General features: G+C 38.4%; 1 protein-coding gene across 3 annotated transcripts in view; it reads right to left on the bottom strand.

Moving 5' to 3' along the window:
* LOC131693001 (uncharacterized) overlaps positions 1–18,998 on the bottom strand; it is a 72,661-nt gene that overhangs the window by 19,687 nt on the left and 33,976 nt on the right. For 2 of the 3 annotated variants that reach the window (XM_058980434.1, XM_058980435.1), the window contains exons 2-5: positions 3,836–7,137; positions 3,653–3,778; positions 3,190–3,587; positions 2,936–3,127 (exon numbers count right to left, since the gene is read on the bottom strand). In XM_058980434.1, the coding sequence (XP_058836417.1) occupies positions 2,936–3,127; positions 3,190–3,587; positions 3,653–3,778; positions 3,836–7,019 (3,900 nt within the window). In that variant the 5' untranslated portion in view covers positions 7,020–7,137. The remainder of the gene's footprint in view (positions 1–2,935; positions 3,128–3,189; positions 3,588–3,652; positions 3,779–3,835; positions 7,138–18,998) is intronic. The other variant, XM_058980436.1, reaches the window with a different exon arrangement.

Here is an 18,998-nt window from a genome sequence, read left to right as displayed (position 1 = left end):
CGGTATGCGCTATTTACTACTACATGCCAAGTTTGCCAGGTTACATATTTGCCAAATTAGTGAATATTCTTGTAGCAGGATAAATACTTTCCATGGATAGGAAAGAATTCAGCAGTGAAGATCTGTTCAGCAATCTACTAGACGTATTAATTGAACTTAAAACGGAAGGATTAGAAGTAAGATATGAAAGCCAACTAAACATGTTCATTTTATGATAGGTTTAGTACGAGCTAATATAAATAGAACCGAATGAGAGACTTGTGTTCGTGAATACTTTTAGCACAATAGATAATTACCGTTGCCCTCTCTCCGCTAGTGTATTTCTATATGTAAAACTAATGATTTCACCGTTTATTCTACCAAATAAATCTATAGGTAAAACGAAGTGACATTTGCGTGTAATTCATATGGAAATTTTAGTCAATGGTTTGATGATGTGCTTTTCACACAATGTTCGCACGGTTCTATCACATTCACCCGAATGTCATTTTCCCAAATGACGTTCGCCCGAAAGCAATTTATCCGAATGAACCATTTACCCGAATGTCATTAACCAGAATGGACCATTTACCAGAATGCCATCAACCCAAATAGACCACTTGCCCAAATCGCATTAACCCTTTGGGGACGGAACAATCGAGCGGAAATAGAAACGCGTCGAATCGAATTCAATCATTTGCTCGTACTGTACTTTTATTTCTCTGATACGCAATAATATTTATCGTTTTAGTCGCAAGGTGTTGATTTTCTTCCACGTCCAGTATGTATGCCGGCTTAATTCTATCCACAGATATTGTTCGTTTCTTACCATTGATGATTGACATTGAAGAATTTTTCTGTTCAATGCATAACTTTGAAGAGACATTCGTATGGATGTTGAAGCGAGCGCTTGACACCATCTATTCGGACAAACACATAAGTACATGTTGTTAGGTCTTTTGGAACAAATATCTTTTGTTTATTGTGGTTCGATGCATCGGCTTGTTTAATTTCTTGTATCGTAGGACGGGGGAAAAGCACGAAATCCGTACGATCATCATTTCGTTTTGTATGTGTTCCGAAAAATTTGCCGGGGAGCTTCAATGGTTGGCCATACACCATCTCGGCGACAGAACTATGCATTTCGACTCCATACACTGTTCGTAGTTCAAGCAGAATAATAAACATAATGCGGCGGGCTGATTTGCGTTACCGTCCTCCGTTTTATTGTATGAAAACGTTGAGAATTTTTTTTTGTTGGTTTCCACTTTAAAAAATATTGAAATTTCCGGTATCACGCTGGGGTTACCAGTTTGGGAACGGAACAATCGAGCGGAAATAAAAATGCGTCCAATCGAATTCAAACGCTTGCTCGTACTGTTCTTTTATTTCTCTGACACGCATTCCCGCATTAGCCATTCTCTCAACTTGCATTGCTTTGATCAGCTCATAAAATGTCGGATATTGAATCGATTTTTCGGGGGTTTACAAACAAAGAATTGCATATCGCACCGTGTTACTCATATCAGTGCCATTAAAACTCAAACATCACCATGCGCTCACCTTCATAATGTCTATATCAACACCGCCATTGCGAATTCGGAAACCACGAAGGATCAGAAAAATATTAGCGACATCATCATCTCCATCGTTTAAACCACCATCAGCTGAATCCCTTAGGGGGTTTGATGCACAGAAAATAGTTTTAGGCATACTTTCGTCATAATCATTGATGCATTCCGCATCAATTCCGTCGCCAACTCTGGGTATTGATTGTGATTGCTCTGATTTCCCGGTTGCTATCTGCTGATGACAAAAGTCAACACCGCCTTCTCCGTTGTCTTTGGAACAACGTTCGTAGTCGCCCCAAACATCAATAGTCGCTTGCCAGAAACATAAGAGTCGATTCCTTCTTTCAAACATGAGCAGTTCTTTGAATTTGTATAACAAATAGCCCTCTCCAGAGAACTGATGATCCACTCGTTTGTCCTGTTTACTCAAACTTTGGAGTTAATTCCTTCTTTCAAACATTTTGAAATCCATATACCAAATAGCTCTCACAATTAAACAAGTGAACACTAGTTTGCCCGCTTTACTCAAACTGAGCGATTGATGAATAGTTCTTTGGATGTGCATGCCAAATAAGTTTGCAAGTAAAGTTTTGATCCACTCGTTTGCCTGTTTTACTCAAACATAAGAGTCGTGTCGTCTTTCTAAGATTAGTATTTCTGGTTGATTGCAGCTCGAAGAGAAAAACGCTAGTGCGGACGTTTCACGTACACTGCAAGCGAAACTAATAGCTAAAAGATCTAAAACACTCACGAAAGCACCTAAAACTGGAAATACTAGTTAAATCATTAAAAATTGTATTTCAGCTTAATAAATCCAATTTTTTAAAATTTACATTCCCATGATTTTCGGGTATATGGAAGTCGAGCGATCGGAATTCGGGTTTATATGGCATTCGGGTGAATGCCATTCGGGTTTATGTGACATTCGGGCAAATATCATTCGGGTAAATGGCTTTCGGGCGAATGGCATTCAGGCAAATGTGATAGAACGTTCGCATGTATTCCATTTGAAAACCACCCATCGAGTGTGGGAAACTCGACCAGATATTCAAATGGCAACAATGTGCATTTCATGTGTTTCAGGATTGAATCAACTCAATAGTTTTCCACATCATGTTACGATGTTTAGTTTTTTAGTGAGTGAGTATGGCGTAATGTCGCGTAATCAATCTTGATATAGAAAGTCAAGACACATCATTAAACCCAGCGCTTTTTGATATGCTGGAGGTAAAAAAAATAAAGTCGATACAGGCTTAGAGATATTTGGTAATTTGTCTTGAAAATTCACAAACAGTTGTGTTTCTTTTTCCTTTTCCAAATTTAAAAAAAATAAAATTACGTGCCTAGTATAAAGTAGAAAACGCAATCAATTAAAAAACACTTACCAAATGTGCTATGATTTGTTGCTTACAGCGATTAACTACATCCGCAGGTAGCTGCGAAAATTGTTTGTTGGACCAGATCTTCACGTAATGTTTGCACACCCACTTCAAACATTTGCGGTACAACTCATCCAAGCCATGATTTAACGTAACCGGAAGAACCTGTAGTACACCATCCGTGCAACCGGAACATGGCTAAAATATAATCGAATCCCATTAAAAGCACCACCTCATCATTCACTACCCGTAGATTTTACCTTGTGAAAGTTATGACAGTAGTTCGTTTTCAACGCATAAGCAGTAACTTCCTTCAATCCTTCAAGCCCAAGCAAATCGGACAAAGCGGCCAGTTCCATTAAACTGATGCCCTCCGGAGGATGGGAGGCACCGGAGTAAATGTGACAGAGAGCAAAATGAACAGCTGCGTACGAGTATCCAGGTAGACTGATGATATTGCCAGCATTTTGAATCCATCCTCCGGCCAGAATAGCAGCGAAGTACTGACAACGAGACCGCAAAATACATTTATGGGCACGCATTTTCTTTGATTCTGCTTCAATAGTCACGTCGGTGGCTATCTCTTGAAGGAACATCTTCAGCAAGTCCTCTCCTAAACGGCGAGGTTGTCGACTAGATATGGACTCATCAATGGATTCTACAAGGTTGAGAGATTCGTTTAATGAAATTAAAATTGCGATATTTTTATTGGTCTTATTTTACCAATTCCAGAACGGCTGGAAGTTATACTGGAAGTGCATGAAAAATCCGACGTCATGAATTCGTGCAGATCTGTTCCACGGTTCATGGAGTTCATGCCCACATCTGATGGTAAACTGCTGCTGAAGGCTGGAAAAAAGCAATTCTTTAGTATACAATTAGATGTGTCATTGTTATAAAGTTTACCTTTAGATAAATGTGGAAACAAACGACTAAGGCTTCTCGAGTTCTCCACCGAAGAAACCAAGTTCATGAAGTTGTTCCCCGTCGACCGTGACATATTCCATGAGTGCCGTTCCATAGAAGCCGTGCCATTAGCGTAGTAGCCGTGGTTCTGTTGCTGTTGAAGTTGATGCTGTGTCTGATGGGCGGTTCCAATAGTGTTGTATTTGTGGTTGCTATCCCCGAATAGTCTAGCCACTCGATTTGAACCGGCTGACGTTGACATATAGCCAGTATTATTGGTAGTTCCGGAAGCATTTCCACTTTCCGAATGAAGTTCGAACTTGATGGGTACAACCGGTTTATCCATATCAGATAGTTTTACAAATGAGGTGTTTTGTGACTCCACGTTCTCGGAAACAGTTTCCAACAACTGTTTCTGCTTTTCGATAGTTGCGTGAAGCGTTTCCATTGTATGTTGAGCTTTACGAGCCCCGTTACTTACATGCTTCGGGGAATTTTCGACTGCTTCAACAATTGTTTCCATCTGTTTATTTGTTGTTGACGGTAGTTTAATCTCTTCTGTTTGACCAGGTGGTTCATCTGCCAGTTGGTCTGCATTTGGTTCATCAGCTGGATTGTTTTGGAATGTCACGTCGTCAGTATCAGTTGTAGATATTGGAGAAGAATCCTCGTTGGATGATAAAATTCCGTCAGTGACCGATCCCTGACTACTCTTGTCAAAGGTTTCATTGATTTTAACATCTCTGCGCTTTTTCTTAGCTGAAGTAGTCATTTCCGCTAGTACGCCGGACCCAATCTGTTTTGGTGAAACTTTTGACTCGTTGCTAGATTGGGCCGAATTAGAGGAAACAGAATGATTGGAGTAGGTGCTCAGTTCGGATTTTGAACAGGTAAAATCTTCGCATGGCGAAACGGAAGAGTCAATTGACATGCTGCTAGTCTTGGAAAGCAGAGGTATTTTGTCCAGAATGTTCATAATTCCTTTATCACTGGTAACACTAGTCGATCGCTGATACTCTCGGTTCAAGATTCGTCGTTCATGGAAAGTTCCTTCAGTGCTTGTAGGATTCCAAGAATGTCTTTTGGATTCTGTTTTTGGAACTGATGAATCGTTGTTTCTTCGCATAATTGGCGACGATTCGGATTCAATAAACATATAGCAGTTCTTTTTCTCCTCGGCAGGTAGGTTGACAGGTCTAACAAGGGGAACAACAACTGTTGAACCTTCATCTTTTGTTCGAACTGATGCTGAAGTGTTTTTACGAACAGCTGTCGATTGCTTTGGAGAAGCGTCATTACCAATATCGATGAACATTGAAAAAATGTTTTTCTTAGTATCCTTCTCGACTGATTCCGCTCTGGGACTACTACTAGAATTTGTGTTGATCGGAGGTGTATGGGTTTTAGTCAGCTTTGGGGTGTTACTACGTGAACTGTCATTATCAGAAAGATCGATATAGAAACCAGTTGACTTCTTCATCAAATCATGATGAGCACGATTCTGCGGCCTAGCATTAGTCACGATGGACTTTTCTTCCTCTGGCGTCTTGATGCTTCCGAAATCCACATAGAAACCCATGCCATTTCTGTTGTGTTCGATTGAAGTCATAGCAGCGGTTTTTTCATCATCCGGGCAATTCTTCAAGTCAACCACCCAAGACTTTGCCGAACTGCTTAGTTTGCGAGTTCGTTCATCCGGTTTGAAATCATTTTCAAAACTAATTCCGCCGGAAACGATCGGGCATGTATCCGTCCTCCTGCGAACCTGTGGACTTTCACATTGTTTGGGTGTGAAATCCTCGATTGAAGCACCACCAGAGAGAATAGGAGCGGATTCGTCATGTTTTCGAACACGCTTGGGAATTTTTATCGGAGTCGAATGGGACTCCCGATCAACAGAACTTCCTCTACTGCCTTCGGAAAGACGAACGGATAAAGGAGGAATACTTACAGCAGAGTTAACGTGTACTATCGAATTGAAAGGGGTGTCTGGGTAATGCAAGTTATCGCTATCTAAAGCATGTGACATTCGAGAGGAGTAATCCGCTGAACCAGAATTGTATCCACTTGTGTTGATGCCTCCAGTAGTAGTAATGAATCGAGTAGGATTAGTTTCCGTCACCAGTGAAGTGTATTCATAGTTCGGTTCACTGCTTGAGGAATAAACACTAGGAATCGACATATCACTATAGTTTTCATCTGGAAATTGTAAGTTGGGTTCTATCAAATGACCAGAATACTGTTGAATCGAATTTTGAAAAAGAAAACTACCCTGCTTCCTTTCAGAATCCTGCCTTGCAATGACTTCCTCGCCAAACTCCTCGTTACCATCTTCCTCATTATCCTTAATGTTTAATTTGCCAGCTAAATAATCATTATTTGGTAGTGATGAAAACTGATCCTTCACGTCAAGTGTGGTCTGTTGACTATTCGAGTTCTTCAGTTTTTCATCATCGCTTAAAATAGCAGACAATGAGATAGTTGTTCTCTCCTGTTGTTGTCGCTGTAAACTGGTATCCATGAAGGACGGGTACGGCACCTCATCCTCATCAAATAGTGAAGATGCATCTATGAAACAAGCTTTCGAAGTTCCCGGTTTACTCTGCACTAAAGAAGATATCTCAACAGGATCCGGTAAGACCATTGCTTCAGCGCTATCCGCCGACGGTTTTGATGGGGAAAAAGTTTCCCAGGAATTGTTTTCAGATGAAAGCGAATTGGATTTCATAATTAGAATTCCCTCGTTATGTCGTTGCTTTTCCTCTTTAGTGGACGATCGCGCCAATTCAAACTTTTTTCTTTGCAGTTGTAAATCCTCTCCAGCAGCAGCCTCCTGTATTTCATATTCCTCGTCATCTTGATCGCGATCTTCATCACCACCGGATTCAGCAACCATCGCAGCAACAGCGGCACTGGTAGCACGATTTATTTTCACCACATTACTCCACAACTCGTCGGTGGATTCGGGCGATTGGTAATCGACTATTTCATACGTCGAAGCGGAATCCGTAGAGAGACGATTGGACGCATTCCTGATTGCGTCCGGGGAGAACAGCCCGCTGTCCTCCCGTTGTAGCTCGGTATCTCTCGTCGGTAAGCACTCTGAACTTTCATTTCTGCTTTCGTCGTGTACTTCCTTTTCGTGTTCTCCCGAGGAGGATAGTGAGTACGGTCGGTTATCCATCGAACGATTAAAGCTAATTTAAAATTACATAGGTCGTGGGAACATCTTAAAAATGGGCTGGTATTATTGTCGAGCGATTTATTTTTTCTGTTGACAGCTCAAACGCTGGAGCAGTGACCTGTAAATAAAATACATTCAATGAAATATATTGTAATTTGTTTATGAAGAGAAGTAATTGACTGAACACAAATCAAACTTAGTCATACTCTTCAAGGACTTCGATAGGAGCAGTTTCTGGCAGATTGAAGTAGATTCAAGGTCGCTGTTTCAACACTTCATATTCTGTGAACCAAGTAGGTTGTGTTTATGTATTTAAACGTACATTGAGGCATTTCTACTTTCATGCCAAACGTTCTTGGAATTCGCGCAATTTCAATAGGTTAAAGAATTCTACTGCCCATAATCGCAAATCAGTCGCATGTTCTATGGGATTCCCTATCTACATGGGATTGACTTCCAATTATAGGCAGTCTATGCGTTTGTAAAACTGCTCTTCAACGCACGGGCACAATGCCAGTCCAAGAAAATTACAACAAGCCAGATCTCTCTCGCGGTAGAGTAAAAGTCAAATATCGCAGCCAAAAGCCGAATCGCAGAAAGTGAAATCTTTTGGGTCCGCCGAATGTAATTTGATGAAGATATAAACGGATACAAACTATACGATCAGTAATCTAGAATTTATATTGAACTAATCGACGGAGGTGTTGTGCGGATTCTGTGTTATCATGCCACATAAGGCTCTACTATTGGGATTTTCGATTGATGTGCACCGGTTTAGTGAAGTGCACTGGTTTTGCACTTTCTAGCAGAGGTGTCAATGGAACATATCCAGTTTTCTGCACTTCTGCTAGAAAGTGCAAAAATGGTACAGTTCCAGTGCACTCCACTACACCGGTGTCAATCAATCGAAAATCCCATATGTAATCATCCACATCTGACACAGAACTTATATGTCAGTTCGGGTACTAGCAACTTTAGTGAAGATCGAGTAATTCAACTCAGGTGGGATTTGGTCGTATACGGACAGGGAAGGGTAAAATCAAGAAAAACGTCTACTTTCTATGTTAGGGGTGGCTCAAAACAGTATCTGTCCCAGAAATGTGGCTTACCAAATCCTCAAACCCCGTAAAATGTAAATGAAGCTACAGGAGGGAACACTCGATAAAGGGCACGGCAATCTTTAAAAGAAAATGATATATTAGAATCGACGAAAGCTGCTCAGTAATCTCGAGAGCTACATATACTTAAAATGAAAATTGCAACCCTTCATGGATCTCGTTGTTACGGCACACAACTATTCCGAGTAACAAGACTTACGGAGACCGCTCAAAACATCGGGAACGTAAATGCACAGGTCGGAAGGGAATAATTCTTCCAAATGGGCACTCCTTGCAGCAATCGGATTTGATCACCGTTCTACAGTGTATTCGCAGAAATCTAATCCCGAAAATCGATTCTTTTAAACTTTTAATTACTAGTTCGAAATGGGACGCATTTGCGTTGTGCGAAACATCTGCGGACCTTTGAAGACTTCAAATGCCACGGTACGACATGGAGTTATTTATGATGGCCTACTCCACGATCTTTGTGACAACTTTATTAAGACTATTTTGAACACAGGTGGAATGAAACGGCTGGCTGTGGCCCACTATGAGGTTGATAACAGTCTATTATCTTTCTCTGGACAAAACCTGGGACGGGACCTGCGGATTCGTGTTTTCTTATTCTTTCTTTTTGTTTGTTATATCTTACTTCTTCGATTCACACACACTAATACTTGGTGTAGTTCAAGAAATGAAATGACTTTTTTAAAGAACAAACAAGAATTGAACTTTCAATTTTTTGTGTGAATCCATTATCATGAAGAGCAAGGTCAAAAATTGCGGTCGTAGTGAAGCGAAAAATCCGGAGATGACTTTTCACCGTTTTCCGGTGAATCCCGATTTGTGAGAACAGTGGGAGAAGTTCACAAGAATTAACGATCTCGAAATTAATGAAAGCACTATCATCTCCACAATCATTATTGATCTAATGATTAATTTATTGAAATATTTGAAAAAAAAAGTTAGCATATACTTAATTTCAAATAGAATACTCCCCATATTAATCACTCTGAGGACAGCCGGTTCAATCTGACATTTGCGTGCTGGATCAATTTGACACGCGTTTTTTTTCTTTCCGCAGGTCCCGTCCCAGGACAAAACCAGCCAAGAGGCAGTGTTGTCCCAAGTCGTAACAGGCGACTGAAAGCAGGAGTCCTCAGGTCAAGGTGTTTCTCTGCGTCGAGGACTAAATGGCTGGCAGGACTAAAATATGCTAGTCACGCACGGAGTGTTGTCAGTAATACATTCTTGCTGTGTTTTTTTTACAGGAAGTGGAAAAAACTTCCACATTTCCAAACTAATATTGTTTTTATAGTAAAAATACATTATTTTATTAGTAGCTCATTGACCCATATTATCTAGAAAAAATAAGATCATTACATGTACTACTTTTCAATTCAAGAGCATTTTCGTAATTCGGGGGGCTAACCCCGGGAGTACCTAAAGTCCAAAAGGGGCTAACCCACAATTCACACATCCTTTCCTTATCTTTCGTTTAAGAGTTATGGTGTCTTTGGCAAAGTTGTTGTGTGACATCTAGCGCTTCATTTGATCAATTCATATTAGTTCGGAATTCAGTCGCTAGGGCAACGCTGTTATCAACTTTTTAATGGAACGAGATAGAAAGGTGGTGTCCACAACAAAGTTGTATATCAGGTAATTATAAGTATACCTTCTGAAGACACCGACTTTGTAGGTCCTACAGGTTTTGAAATATCGCGCATAATGAAAACATAACCTGTAAGTAAATGTTTGAACTAAAACCTTCTCTATCTCGAAACGTACCGGACCTACAAAGTTTGCATCTTCAGAAGATATGTTTATAATGATAGCATCTACAACTTTTTCGAAGACACCACATTTCTATCTAGTTTCATTAAAAAGTTGATAACAGCACCGCCCTAGCGACTGAATTCCGAACTAGTGTGATTCAACTAAATAAAGCGCTTAGTGCCATACAGCAACTTTTCGGAATACACCATAACTCTATAACGAAAGATAATAATTGATTCAACGTTTTTTAACTTTCCGACCACAATGTACAGTTTTTCTCTTAATTCCCTATTGCTAGGTGAACTTTCAATGTAAAGACATGACACCTTCACTGGAGTTTTCAAAAAAATATGCCCAATAATATACATTTGTGCAAGAAATATATATTAGTTTAAAAAAGCCATACATAGCAAGTGTATGAACGGCCCTCACCTTCAGGAACGACTGTTTGGGCCGAAACGTCAACGTACAATGCAATCCAACTAAAAACAGTATTACATCGAGTTCACCGATATGTGAACTACAACACAAAATTTACTGATTGTGAATCGATTCTTAAAACCTCGGAAAACGAACGAGAAAACTTGAATTTACATAAGACTCAATGTGGGGTTACCCCCTTTTGGACGCCAGCTAGTAGTGTGGTTACCTCCATGGTCAACTTTGACTGCTAATAGCAAAACATCTAAAAATTATTTTCAAAATTCTTAAATGGCAGTACACGCGGATTACTTAGAACTATCAAAAAATGCAAAAATGTCGATTTCGGAAAAATGTGGGGCTACCTTTTGGACGTCAGTCATTCTAATGATGGACTTGTCTCGAATACCTATATCAGGGTTCGCTATAGGAGATTATAAGCCAACGTGTTTGGCAGCTTCTAGATGCTGTACAACAAAAATGTGTAGTGCTGTAATCGAGTATGGCTAGAGAAGCACAAATTAATCTCCAGCATAAACGTACAGCAACTATAAATCTGTCTCGTTTTGTGCAGAAAGGAAAACCTTCCTTAGTTTTGTTCAAGAATCATATTTCCATAAAGGAAACTTCTATGTTGGAAAGCTATCTAACCCCGCCTTCGTGGCTTTCAAAAGAAATGGCATGAAAAATCCACGTTAAATGCCTCGTGCATATATACTTGCGAATAGTGCTATAGACGCATGTTGTGCATCCGACCACACAACTAGCGATATTTGTACTGTCATGGTAAATGAGACTGTTGACAACATGAACAAGAAATACGTCTATTGTTCAGCAATTTTTCCGCCTATTAAACCATCACCCTCTGATGATTTCAAAAGAATTTTATCACATAGTGGCAGAAATGCTATTACTGGAAATGGTTTCCCCTTATAATCGGCGGTGATGCAAATACCCACCACATAACTTGGGGCAGCTTAATTTCAGAGGCACCGAATCGATGGAATAATTAGGCAGTACAAATCTGCACATACTTAATGTAGGAAATCATCCAACATTTGCCAGAGCTGGCAGAGAATTGGAGTTAGATGTAACTCTCTGCTCTCACGGTATTGCGCATTAGTTGACAAACAGGCTCATACCTAACGAGCTCAAAATGTCTTTATCTCATCATAAGTACATCGTCTTTGAGCATCAAAACGTCTCGCTAGATATAACGTTAGAATCTACGAACTGGGATCTCTACGAAGAGGGCTTGAAGACTAGGTTTCATGAGTACATCCCGAAGATTGAATCTCCAAGTGACTTGACTCGCTCATAGTAGCAGCATACCAAGAAGTTTGGCCGCTTCGAGTTATACTTGTTTCTAAAAGAATCCCTTGTTTGACTCAAAAAGTTGTGCAGAAGAGATTGGAATCGCAGACGCAGGGACGGATCGGAGACATTTATGTTGGCTCGCAAAGCATATAGATATGCCCTAGAAAACAAATCAAATCTAAAGTAAACCGTAGAAATAATGTGTAGTATAGAAGTAAATATTGTAAAACCATTCTATGTAGTCTACATATGCTTGACAAAAATAAATAAATAAATAGATCCTCTGAGCGAAGTGGTTGGTAAAGCATCTGCTCAAATGTCTGAAGTCTTTACGAGACTACTAGATTAAATAAGTTACTTTCGAAATCGAAAGACTTTCATGTCAGTTCGATTAGACCTGCTAATGGTGAAAACTCGTCTGACAAAGATGTAGTACTCAATTGTATTTTTGACACACACTTTCCAAGTTGAACGGAGTATCACCTACGACAACTCCTGAGTTTTCTTACAGTCAGGCTGCTCTGAAAGCACATAGTTCGACAGATGCGAGATCGAAATTAATAATCGCTTGTCGAACTCAAATCCAAGAACTTAGCATTTCAAAGGTTATCTACCTTCTATGGGTACCCGGTCATTAAGGTATTACTGGAAATGAATGGACGAACGAATTGGCTAGAACTGGCGCTGCGACTGACTTCGCAGGTCCAGAGCTAGTTCTACCGCTGTGGATAGGTTGGATGAATAACACGATTCGCGCTTACGCTGCATCCGAACATGCCAGCCATTGGCGTAGCTTGCAAACTTGCATTCGACCAATGATTTTTCTGCTGGATGTAAGTCCGAAAATGTCAAATAATGTGCTGTCAAACACGGATGAGAGAATATTATGGTTGATTCTCTTAGTACGGAATTGGTCCAGTTTGTTGATCAAAGTTATTAAGAACCAATATGTTTTGGCAGAGATCTTTAGAAACACAATACTTCCATATGATAGGGGAGCCCGGATCTAGTTGGCGGTTGGGGTAAGATGGCGGAATCCCTTTTTCTCTGTTTCCATTAAACATATAGCGCTGCTTCTTCTTGTGTACCTCAAATTGTGTGAAACCCGTTATCCAATGTGTTTTTGTTGCAAAACGATTTGTTTGGTGTTGTGGGTGATATTGTGTTTTCGAGCATACCAAGTAAATTTTCTAAATTTTAAATGCTTTGCGTTATTTAGGGTGATTTTCAATCCATTTCCCGAATGATTACATGTTTCGATAGCACGTGAAAAGAGCTTTCAATATCCGTATAGATATTACATCTATCATAAAACAAGTTATTTTTTTAATAGTTTTTAGTAAAATATGCGGTTGGGGTAAGTTGGCGGTGCTATTTCGTCGCTGTTGTGCTATCTTATGACAAACGCCATTTTGGGGTAAACTGAGTTAGATATGCCACATTGCTTGTTCGAAAAATCTCTACAAAGTGGCGTTTTCAGAATTTTGAAATTCTACTTGGTTACTTAGATATAGCGAGAAACATGATGAGAAATTGTGAGTTTTTTGCTTCAAATCACTGTATCTTGGGATTTGCTCAAGTTATATTGAAGTTTTAGCTGTTTTTATGTGTGAAAATGTCTGAGGAACACAATGGCATAAACATTTTTAAAGGAAAATTACACGAGTTGTGAGAAAAACACAGTTTTAGTTTTAAACTGGAAATAAAGCATATTTGGCAACACTGTAATCAAAAATAACATTTTTTTTAGATTCCCTAACTCATTTCCTTCAAAATGCATTTCACCGATTGTTTATAGACCATATGAACGCAAAGATATGAATAAAAGTAAAAAAAATGGTTATTTTTTTCTATGGAAAATTTTCCATGCACGATTATGACACGTCATACAAATTTTGTCATCAATACACGCCTATGACACGTGTGAGTGCGACTTTTGTTCACATTCATAGTAAAAACTCGTAACATAGTCAACCGATATTCGTAATATTTGAGAGATTAATGCAGAATAGATAGAAGCATCAATTGTCTTCTTTGGATTGTTTATACCATTTATAAGTTTCAAAATATTCAATCTCAAACTTTAAAAATCGTTTTTTCTCGAAGTGTGCTAAATGGCGCTTGTCATAAGATAGCACAACAGCAACGATTTACAGTGCAAAAGAAGTCATCAAAATTTTTATTTCTGGAATTCACTCCAAAGTAAGAAAATCTTTTTCTTGTGTATCTCACCAATGTATAAGACATTTATTTCGGCCAATTGAATGAAGAATTTCAAAAATTTGCTTTTGTATAGGGAGTACGCGTCCAAGTCAAAATGCCGGGGTATTGAAACTAAAATATAACAGCCAATGTCGGGTAATATACCGTTTTCTCGAAAAGACATTTAGCTCTTGAAGTAATTGAATCTTCATTTGATTCCTTAGTTTTTGGCGCATCGTCACATACCGCCAACCTACCCCGGAGCTGGGGTAAGTTGGCGGGTTTTCCGCGTCACAAATTTTTGTCTCTAAAAATGGAGACAATGCATCAAACACTTTAAAAAAAAATCAGAGATGTTGCCAACAGTCTGCTCTTTCATATCACATGTTCTATTTTGCAAGATCTACTTGCATCAAAGCGGTAAAAATTGAAAACTGAAAACACCGCCAACTAGCCCCGGTCTCCCCTAAATAATAAATGTATCTGGAGTATTGGATTATGCATGATAATCAACCAAAAAGTACCGCTCGCTTCGATAAAAAGTGATTAGTTGACCATAACATCCACATAATGGAGTGGATAGCACAATTTGCGGTTCTTAATCAAAAAAATGGCGATAAAGCGTTAACAAATCAATTGACCCTCAAAAATCACTTAATAAAGGTGAGAATGGAAAAATATCCAGGAAGTAGGGTCCGCCATACTAATTACAACATGTTGCACTGTGGCTCAACCAATGTCAAGTAGAATCCGATAATTAATAAAATATAATGGCTACACTACCAAATACTGATGATAGAATCTGGATCATTACTTCATTTAATGCATTCTTCATAGTTGTGTTGTAAACTGGTCTTATGGTTTTGTCGCTAATTTTTCGAAGTTCAAATATAACTTTTTTAAATTTATTTGTAAAGGCAGAAGATATGATCTACTTTCATGTTATTCATAAAAAGCAACAATAAATTAATTGATTTGGGTAAAAACAACTCGATATTTAACGAAAGAAAAAATAGCAAATTACTAATTATGCATTTTGTATAAGGTGGTCTAACTGTTTGTCCGACACTCTATATTTGTTTAGAAAGATGGCATCATTCCATGCAAATTATTCTCGAAGTGTGTTGCTCTACAAAATACGGTGCTCGAGCTATATTTTTTAGAAAACTGTGCATGCAAACTCCTATGCTCTTATACAGATTGCTCATGAGTCAAACTGATCTGTTTGCCCATGGAAAATACTTTGTTTCCCATGCTGGTAAAACATAAAGTTTCATCTAAATTGAAGTTTATAAAGATGAAAATCTTAACAAAGCTTGGTGGAATTACTAACCATGCAAACCTTCTGAATTGCCAGTCGGTCGTTGCTCAACTACACAGAATTATTGTAGACGGCATCACCCCGGAAACATCAAAACATAGTTACTACTGAATTGCAATCACATTGTGATCAAAGTAATACGTAATTGATTTTATTTCCAGTCTAAACTGGGGAACCATAGAAGCAAATTGCATACCCAATTCGTCGCTGTTGTGCTATCTTATGACAAGCGCCATTTAGCACATTTCGAGAAAAACGATTTTTAAAGTTTGAGATTGAATATCTTGTAACTTATTAATAGTAGAAACAATTCAGAGAAGACAATTGTTGCTTCTATCTATTATTAATCTTTTAATTAGAGAGAGGTTAATCTCAAATATTACGAAGATCGGTGCACTACATTGCGAGTTTTTACTAAAAATGTAAACAAAAGTCGCACGCACCCATGTCATAGGTGTGCATTGATGACAAAATTTGTATGGTGTGTCATAAACGTGCATGAAAATTTTTCCATACAAATAAAGCATCAATTATTAACTTTTAATCATATCTTTGGTTTAATTTGGTCTATAAACAATCGGTTAAATGCATTTTGAAGAAAATGAGTCAGGGAATCTAGAAAAAATAGTAACTTTTGATTACAGTGTTGCCAAATATGCTATATTTCCAGTTTAAAACTTGTGTATTTTTCTTATGAAAATTTTAATGCCATTGTGTTCCTCCGACATTTTCACACATAAAAACATCTAAAACTTCAATATAACTTGAGCAAATCCCAAGATACAGTGATTGGAAGCAAAAAACTCATATTTTCTTATCATGTTTCTCTCTATATCTTAGTAACCAAGTATAATTTCAAAATTCTGAAAACGCCACTTTGTAGAGATTTTTCAGAAAAGTGATGTGGCATATCTAACTCAGTTTACCCCAACATGGCGTTTGTCATAAGATAGTACAACAGCGACGAATTGTTAATAGTAGGTCAGCTGAATTCCCAATTTAATGAATTCGTGGGACTGTCACCGACAACAATATTACACCCTCTGCGCAATCCGCCTGCCTCCATCGGTGGAAACAATACGCACTCGACCATTCAGTGATGACCGATGATTGCTGACAACCTTACAGACATCACACATTCAACTGCTTTTCCTCACCATCATACCATATAGATTTGTTAAACGGAATGGTGACCATCGGCCTCTGTCCTGCGCTGCTAATGTCGGGCACATCAAATAGGATACAGTTCCTATTTTCACCTTATTAATTCTTTCATTGCTCGGCCTACAATCGATGTAATGCGTAAAAAATGGCATCAACAGCTTTGCTTCGTTGTTAAGAACCAATCTAATAACACAAATGTCCTGAAAATGATGAAATGCTCGTGTTTGAGCGCAACAAAAACTCGAATCGAGTGTCCCAATTGTCGCCCTACTATTTGACCCAATGCTTTGAGCAAAGATGGCAGACACTGTTCTAAGCAACGATTCCAATGGGTAGGGTGATAATAGAAACATGGCTAAAATAGACTCATTACCCTATTGCTTCTGTGAATGCCTTTGCGTTTCAAACACACCCTCTGTTGCATGAACTCAACTAGAGTGGATGTACCAATAGTCGCATACTCAAGGAAAACTTTTGATAAAAAATCGATGAATGGCAGGCAATGTTAATACATTAAACGAAAGCTTTCAGTCCCTACTTCATAGGAAAAAGATAAAGATGGTTTAATAATCAATTTATGTATTCCAAACCGCTTGTACCACTATAGGAACACATGTACCAATAGTGGTGCAATCGCTAATTTCGGTTCCTATTGTTGCAAATCCCATTGCTTTCTTATGGGACTTGCAACTATAGGTGCAAGGGAGCTCAAAATTCTAAGAAAATAATTTTTTTCAATAGTTATTTGAGCATATTTCAAGGATAACAGTTTTATTGTCGCATAATTTTAGTGCGATGAATCGATAAAAAATATTTGTTGATGGTTGGTACCTTAGTTACGCGAATAACCCACTACTGCAACTATTGGTACACCTCAACTATAGGAGCACCCACCCTATACTCGTTTAGTTCAGCGGAAAACAAAATACTACGATATTGCTTACCCAATTTCAGGGGAAAATGCAACGGGCGAAAATGTAGTTTTCTTTGTTTATTTAAAGTTTTGACCTCCACGATCCATGCAAGCAACCAAGGCGATACTTTGTTTTGCTACCAGCTTAGGGGCGAAACTTATGTTTTCGCAATTTCTACTGATTATCAAGTTGTAAACAGTAACGATGATCGCAATTAAAAAAACCGCGATACATCAATGGAGATGTGTGGAACCAAAAAAAAAGAAACAATCGTCGAAAAGGTGTCGGGTTACCACCTCTGGCAATGCTTTGACCCGGACATTTTTAATGACATGGTAGTAGACTAATGACCTGGTAGTAGAAGGAACACATGAATATACGCTTGAATCATACAGTAATGTGAATCAAAGCGATTGCTCAACATTTATCGCTTTTATTACTCAATGAGTTAAAAGTGATAAGTATACCATCTTTCATTTCTGCTGAAACTAGTCAGGGTATCAATTCAGCGCTGGTTGATTGGAATATTACTAAAAAAATTACATTTACAAAATATAATACGCACCGCTATTCAGAGCCGTTCACATTACGCTGTAAATTTTTCACATTTGTAACAGTTTTGTAGGTTTAGTTTGGTATAGAATTTCACTTCCCCGGATAATTGCAAAGAATACAAAAGCACCAGCCACTCTTGCTGTGGAGGATAGGCCGCCCGCAAAAACCAAAGTCTCCGGGTCAAACCTAGAGGGGTGGCAACCCTAAAAAGCTGACACTATCATTTGGTTGATTTATACATTAATGGCAAAATTTGATTAGATAATTCTGAACACTTGAAGAAGATTTCAATATCAATCACTGATTTATGCAATCTAGAATGAAAAAAGCAGGACAGATTTTAAATAAATATTATGGGGTTGCATACCTTTTTGTGCGTAAAATGTCGAGAAAGTTTGAATTTGCGTAAAGGAACAAGGCAATGATTTCATTACATGGAACTTATAGTATTTTGGCAGTAAATTTTTCAGTAAAATAAATAAGCATAAGTTTATAAAAATGCATTAATAATTAATTTTTTATTTAAGAGGTTTACGGTTATCACGATTAAAAACCAATAGATCAACTAAAATCCCAAAGCTCAAAAAAATCCATTAGAATATTAGTATTCCTCGTACCTTAACGATCTATCTACAAAAGAAAACTTTATGCATAAAAGAGGTTAAGGTACGAGAAAAATTAATTACAATTAATTGAAAAAATTAAGAAAATCGGTTGTGTGGTTTTTCGGCAATCGTGATCACGGAAAAACCGTTTTTGGAAAAACTATATTTCGAGATAATCGAGTTTAAAATTTCAAGTTGTTACTGCTCTTGATAGACGAAGCGTGCTTGGAAGCGCTGTAACTTTCGATCTATTTCTCGGATCTCTATCAAAATTTCGGAAAATATTCTCAAGAAGTTGTACCACAGACTAACAGACATAACACTATGAGGGAATTCCCTCAAAAACATCGATCCGGCAATTTTCCCAGAACACTAGCTCCATCTTTTATTCACAGTCCCAAACACTCATTTGCTGGTGGGTTACCCCTCAGGTTTAAGAACAATTTTTCACTTGTGGTCTATCCCCCATACGCTTGCTCATATGTCAGTGGAGCCATAATTGCAAATGTGGTCACAGTCCCAACCACAAATATATTTAAAATGACCGTTAAATCGGGCGAAGCATTGTTTTCTAGTGATATGTCTGTTAGTTTGTGGTTGCTACT

This window comes from Topomyia yanbarensis, chromosome 3, assembly GCF_030247195.1.
Source record: "Topomyia yanbarensis strain Yona2022 chromosome 3, ASM3024719v1, whole genome shotgun sequence".
In the NCBI taxonomy this organism is placed as follows: domain Eukaryota; kingdom Metazoa; phylum Arthropoda; class Insecta; order Diptera; family Culicidae; genus Topomyia; species Topomyia yanbarensis.
This window is presented reverse-complemented; position numbering and strand designations above follow the sequence as displayed.